Source organism: Anopheles aquasalis, chromosome 3 (assembly GCF_943734665.1).
Source record: "Anopheles aquasalis chromosome 3, idAnoAquaMG_Q_19, whole genome shotgun sequence".
NCBI lineage: Eukaryota > Metazoa > Arthropoda > Insecta > Diptera > Culicidae > Anopheles > Anopheles aquasalis.
In genome coordinates this window covers 9,720,911-9,727,500 of record NC_064878.1, presented here as the reverse complement: position 1 = coordinate 9,727,500, position 6,590 = coordinate 9,720,911, and the positions used below count along the sequence as shown (strand labels likewise).

Genomic DNA, 6,590 nt, shown 5'->3' with positions numbered 1-6,590 from the left:
CTGATTTTTCATGGAAAACCAACGTCTAAAACTTAAAATTATGTAGCGGCCAGTTTTTAGAATCAATTTAAGAATCTAAGAAAAACAGAAAACACACAAAAAAATTATCCGCCCTAAAGGAATGGTATTGGTTTCGCATCAAAATAAACAATAAATTGTCTTTTATCTCCATTTCAACGATGCATTTGAGTTTTTTTTATACCAAGCGCATCTTCTGAGGTCTTTTTGATGACTTTATCACTAAAAAACAGTGGAGTTAAGCATCTAAGAAACAATGCACAAATGACACTACTGGATTGTTTCTAACGGTGTCTTTTATTTTCTAGTGGAGTTCGAGTGGAATCTTTTTATTTGCATTAATTTTTTTTACACATTATAACCAGTCGATGGTGAATCTATTAAATTGTTTCTGAAACTAATTATATTTGAAAATGGACACATCCATCTCGATCAGCTTGACAATCCATCGCTGTCCTCTGCGGCCACTGTCACAGGGTTCCATTACGATTTGACCACCGTCTTCAGCAAGACACTGGCCACTGGATTCACTTTTGAACTGTCCGGTAGCTACCACGTGCTGCCAACGTTGTCTTTTTAAGTCAGCTTTCCGATGGCATCTCCTCATTTCCACGGGCACATCACCACCATCTACCTCCACACACTGCGAATAACTGTTGAGCTCGTGGTAGAAGTTGTGTGTCCAGTACTGTTCCCTTCTCCGTCCATTACAACGCTCCATTGAGAGGGGTGCCTTACCGGAACGCCACTGATGACTCAAACAATGATTCCTCCCCAGCGCAGCATTACGAACCTCCCCACGGAAAGCACCCGGTACGAGTGGATTCATCATCTCCGGAAAAGCGTTCAGGATGTAATCGCGAAACGTTCCACAACCGGCCCGCTGACGGACCGCTTTCCGGGCTGCAACGGAACCAAACATCCCTACGAGATAGCGCGGAATTCCGTAAACATCGAACATGATCTGCTTGTACTCATCCATCCACACCTCGGCCAACCGGAGCGAATTCTTCAGGATCACATCCTTCCCGACGTGATCGAGGTATGGGTGGGTGTGCTTGGCAATGTGTGCCACCCGGGAGCACGGTACAATCACCATACGGCCACCACACATCCAGCTCTTCATCGATAGTTCAATGTTCTCGATTCCGTACATCTCGAAACCCTCGTCGTACCAACCGAGCCGCTCGAAGAACGTACGATCGATCGAGAACAGACCACCGGCCATCGCCGGGGTGTCGAAAGGGACGTAAGGGTTTGGGTAACTTCGGTGCATCGCAGCACGACCCCACCAACCAAAGTTGAGATCCCACTGGTAGGCCCCGACCCACAGCGGACTTTTATCTTTATCCAGCGCCATACTGTGCAAATCGATCAGATCGATCGTTGGAATCGCGATGGTCGTTGCGTTACTGGCCACCTCTTGGATCAGTGGCTCCAGCCAGCCTGAAAGGGAGTCGGCAAAGGCAGGTCAATTAATTGAAATACGATTTAAATCGATAGATCCTTACCTACGGTGCACTCGACGTGAGAATCGAGAAATGTGATGATCTGAGCCTTTGATGCCTTCGCTCCGTACACTTTGGCCGCGATCAATCCTAACCGTTTGGGGGCGCGCAAGATCCGCACCAAGGGATATCGCTCAAAATACTCATCCAGGCGTGTCTTCAGATGGGCTGCAACATTCGAGAGCACATTCAATGCTTTGCGCAGCGGTTGCAAAGTGGAACTTACCAGCGGTAGAATAGTCATCGACGAGTAGAATCTCCTGTATCAGGTACCGAGGAGTACGATCAAGTATCGAGTGCACGGTACGGAGCAACACCGACCAAGCTTCATCGTAAAACACGATCACGATCGAGGTCGGTGGCAGGGTTCGTGCTCCTTGATTCTCCTGTTGCCAACACCAGCGTGCTCTTATGTCGGGTAAACGTCTTCGGACTGACATCAAATCTGAAGCGTACTGATTGTAGCCCAGTGAACGTAGCCCTTCCTGTACCAGAGCCTGTGTTTCATTTGTTGTGTCGATGGTTACGGCAGCTCCCATATCACCGGGAGGTGGGTTCAAATCGTCGCTTGATGCTGCGGTTCGCTTTAGTTCTACGTCTTGGTCGTAGTCCTTAACATGACGGTATCTCAAATGCAACACGTAGATTATCAAGGATGAGCCGAGAAGAATGAGATACGCCACCAGTGACACCACTCTCCGAATGTACCGTCTGCGGGGCATGATCGGTAGACCAGAACTGTTGGTTACACGCTCTAATGAGTAGAACGAGTACGTAGAACGGAAGAGCCTTGCACAGCTGCATTGCACATAAATGGATCGCTTTGTGAGGGAGAGAGCTTCGTCCATTGACAATACGCTTATCTGTGCTTGGATGTTCCGGATAGTAACGGGTGTGCCATATGGTAACAACAACAACTGTTTACATTTCATACTTTGTGTAAATGACGTTGAGTTGTAGTTTTCTGTACGATCCTATCCCAACAGAAATAAAGTTGAAGTTTAGTAGGGATTGTAGCAACGGTTACAGTAACGCAGTTGGGGTCCGGGTTTTGTCAGAGCCTACTTAGCGTTGCATCGAGTGTCATTTTCTACCATGACGTTTAGTAGCGTATGACGTAACCATAGAATATTCTTTATTTAATATAACTTCCCAACTTATCTATATAAATCACTATAATCGATAAACGTCACCAGCCACTGCTGCTCTTTACTGTTTTCGTTGCACTTTTGCATCACTAGCGACCCGTTAGTGTGCGTGCTCACCGCAAGGCAACTCCCTTGACCCATATTCCAAATCTGCTTCGTCTCGACCACATACATCCAACCCTGATTCCCGCGGTGCCGATGGCAAACCGCCAACTGCAATCGAGTGCCCGTGAAATCGAGACACATTTTGTACGAACTGATATCATAATAATATCCGTGAGCCCAGAACTGATCGCTATCGTCCCCGGTACAGGGTATCATTCGTGGGCTTCCCTTCGCTGTGTCCAATGCTGTGAGACAGTAACCCTTGCCCAGAGCAACGTTTCTTACTTCTCCACGAAACTGCCCATAAACACTCGGTATCTTGAGCTCGGGAAACACGGTTTGTAGGTAGTAGCGGAACGGTTTGCAACCGGCTTGCTCGCGGAATCGTTTCCGTGCCGCAACCGATCCAAACAGCTCCTCGCTATAGTGCGGTACACCGTTTACGTCGAACACGATCCGCTTGTACTCATCCATCCACACCTCGGCCAAACGGATCGAATTGTACAGGTGGACATCACGCTTACTGTTCTGTATGTAGGGGTGACCCTGCTTCTGGATGTGGCCCACGCGGGAGCACGGCACGGTGAGCAGTTGTCCACCGCACATCCACGTTTTGAACGATAGTTCAATGTTTTCCATCCCATAGATATCGAAACCCTGGTCGTACCAACCGAGCCGCTCGAAGAAGCTGCGCCGGATCGTAAACAAACCACCGGCCATCGCTGGGGTGTCGAAAGGTTCGAGCGGATGTGCGTACCGTTTGTGCAGTTGCTTTCGTTCGCACCAACCAAAGTTTAGATCCCATTCGAAGGCACCAGCAAGCAGTAGAGTTATGTTAGTATTCACGTGCAGATCCAACGGATCAATCTTATCAATCGTAGGAACGGCGACAGTCGTCTCATTGCGCGCCACTTGATCGAGCAATGGCTCGAGCCAACCTGGTAGGAAAAATCTGATACTTTACGCACCGCTTTGATCGAGCAAATGGTGCACTTACCTTCGGCACACTCGACGTGAGCATCGAGAAAGGTGAGCACTTCCGTGGTGGCCATCTTGGCTCCCAGTACGCGTGCCTTGATTAATCCCATTCGTCTCGCGGCTCGGATGATTCTCACCTTAGGGTATCGCTCGAAGTACTCTTTCAGTTGGGTTTTAAGGTGTGCTGAAAGAGATAAGAGATAAGTAAGACTCACTAGAGTCACTACCGATGTGTTTTCACTCACGCAAACTGGAGCAATCATCGACGAGAATTATTTCGTGCAGCAGATGCGATGGAGAATGGTGCAATACCGAGTGTACGGTTCGTACCAGCACAGACCATGCTTCGTTGTAAAATACGACGACGATGGAGGTCCGGGGAAGGTTGTGTGCCACCGAATGCTGACACCAAGGATCCGGCGAAAGGGGAAGCCGCCGATGGATCGATACCAGGTCGGATGCATACTCGTTGAGTCCGTAGCGCTTCATGGATGCATTAATTGCTTGTGCTACGGATGGATTCGATTTGTTGAGTAGCACAGCAGCTCCCATGTCACCAGGTGGATAGAACACCTTAGTAGCGCCCTCGAATTGATGCACATCTTCGCTTGTAGCAAGAGGATGAAGCGATTCTTTATTAAAATAAATCAGTATATTCAGAAGAACAAACGCAATGCACAGCACTATGAAAAAGAAAGGTCTCGTGAGCAGGGATCGAAGCAAGAAAAACATTTTGTTCCTCCGCAGACTTTCCGTTTCCAACTAAACCAATGAGCGTACGATCTATGTATAGTGAGTGAAGAGAGGAATGCATTTCTAAAAACCAATCCATCCTAAAATTCCCCCGTTCACTATTGAATTGAAACGATTGTTCTCTTTGATGAAGCTTCATCTGTGTTCGTTTTTAAACGCGTTTATTACGGCTGCTTCCAGAAATCATACTGAAACAACGGTACGTACCATTGCTGAGCTAGTTTGTGTTCCTGGCACGGTTCCAGTGTCACTGTGCGCGTAATGTTCGACACCGTATCTGTCCCAATTGAAAGACACGTTTGATGAGCCACACTCCTGAGCTGTAAGCTGCTCACACTGTAACTCCAGGCTTGGTTTCTTCGCATCCGATGACAGAGTGCGATCAAGAGGGGGCCAGTAGGCGATGAAGTGGCATCGATGCAGCGTTTGTAGCTGTTCAGTTCCTGATAAAAGTTGTGGGTCCAAAATTGAGATGGCGAGTTCTTCGCCAAACATGGCTCCATGGTGGGACTTCTTGCCCCCCTGGAAACAGTTAAACAGGTCCCATTGCCTAAGGCAGCATTATGAACTTCACCACGAAACTGGCCGGTTACAATCGGTGAGGGCATTTCCGGATAGGCGCGCTGGAGGTAGTATTGGAACGATTTACACTCAGCATGCTTCCGTACTTCTTGTCGCCCGCTTACGCTCCCAAACACTTGCTCACTGTACCCCGGTATGCCGTTGACATCGAACACGATCCGTTTATACTCATCCATCCACACTTCGGCCAACCGGACAGAGTTTACAAGCGTCACATTCTGATGCTGCTGGCCAATGTACGGGTGAGCGCTCTTGCGGATGTGTGCAACATGCGAACACGGTACAGCCACGATACGACCACCGCACATCCAACTCTTGATCGAAAGCTCGGCATTTTCCATACCGTACACACGAAACTGTTCATCGTACCATCCGAGCCGGGCAAAGAAAGAACGATCGATCGTGAACAATCCACCGGCCATCGCTGGTGTCTCGAAGGGAGCACTGGGAAGCTGTTGCGTCGCCGTTCGCCTTGGGAACATTTCACGGTACCACCAGCCAAAGTTAAGATCCCATTCGAAAGCTCCTATAAGATGTGATGACACGTTCACTATGACATGGAGATCGTGATCATCGATACGATCAATCAGTGGCACAGCGATGGTGGTGTCATTCCGGGCCACTTGCTCAAGCAAAGGTTCCAGCCATCCTGTTGATGATGATTGATTAGTGACTCTAGTTAGCGGTCGATCTTTAGTAGCTGCTGAATCTCCTTACCAACAGTACACTCGACATGTGCATCGAGAAACGTAAGTAAAGGTGCAGAAGTGTTTTTGGCACCAAGAATCCGCGCATTAATAAGTCCGAGCCGCGTGGAAGCTCTTATAATGCGAATCTTCGCGAATGGACGAAAATACTCCTCGAGCTGTGCCTTGAGGTGAGCTATCTGGGAGCAAAAGTGTATTACAACTTGAGCAAGAACGATTGGTCTGGTTTTCTACATACGTAGGTAGGAACAGTCGTCTACGAGGACCACTTCATCGACGAGCTCAGCTGGCGAGTGGTCCAGCACCGAGTGAACAGTACGGAGAAGGGCAGACCATGCCTCATTGTGGAACACAATTACGATAGAGGTTTGTGGCAGCGTTTCACGCCGTGGGCGACAACAACTTAAATTAGCTCGCATATCCGGTAAAATGCGTCGTACTGGTATGAGCGATGAAGCGTACTCGTTGAAACCATACCGCTGGACGCTCTCTTTAACAAACACTGCGGAAGATGGATCCAACTGCACGCCAGTTCCCATATGACCGGGTAACGAGGAATAGTCTAGTTTTTGTTTTGTGCTATTCAGCGGAGTTACATTCCAATCCCGAATACGGTGCATCACTCTGACACTATTTTGATAGAGTAAAAGATCCACCAGGAAGAGTGTGATCAACGCGCCAATCATCAATGCCCAGCACCTAAGGTACGAGGAACGAGACAACATCTTCTCGTTCGCTCCGTTAGAACAATACTGAGTGTCATGTAATGGCTGGTTCCAGCGCAGAATAGC

General features: G+C 48.4%; 3 protein-coding genes across 3 annotated transcripts; all 3 read right to left on the bottom strand.

Moving 5' to 3' along the window:
• Window positions 1–415: 415 nt before the first annotated feature.
• On the bottom strand, window positions 416–2,613 carry LOC126579239 (putative polypeptide N-acetylgalactosaminyltransferase 9). Its single transcript, XM_050242644.1, has 4 exons — window positions 2,592–2,613; window positions 1,753–2,280; window positions 1,530–1,694; window positions 416–1,464 (listed from the first exon to the last, which is right to left on the bottom strand). Exons 1-4 carry the CDS (start codon window positions 2,611–2,613, stop codon window positions 416–418), a joined length of 1,764 nt encoding a protein of 587 aa, XP_050098601.1.
• A 70-nt stretch (window positions 2,614–2,683) lies between these two features.
• On the bottom strand, window positions 2,684–4,489 carry LOC126579238 (putative polypeptide N-acetylgalactosaminyltransferase 9). Its single transcript, XM_050242643.1, has 3 exons — window positions 4,003–4,489; window positions 3,777–3,941; window positions 2,684–3,717 (listed from the first exon to the last, which is right to left on the bottom strand). The coding sequence occupies exons 1-3, from the start codon at window positions 4,487–4,489 to the stop codon at window positions 2,684–2,686; spliced, it is 1,686 nt and encodes a 561-aa protein (XP_050098600.1).
• Window positions 4,490–4,674: 185 nt separating this feature from the next.
• On the bottom strand, window positions 4,675–6,524 carry LOC126576340 (putative polypeptide N-acetylgalactosaminyltransferase 9). Its single transcript, XM_050237569.1, has 3 exons — window positions 6,038–6,524; window positions 5,810–5,974; window positions 4,675–5,741 (listed from the first exon to the last, which is right to left on the bottom strand). Exons 1-3 carry the CDS (start codon window positions 6,522–6,524, stop codon window positions 4,675–4,677), a joined length of 1,719 nt encoding a protein of 572 aa, XP_050093526.1.
• Window positions 6,525–6,590: the final 66 nt, after the last annotated feature.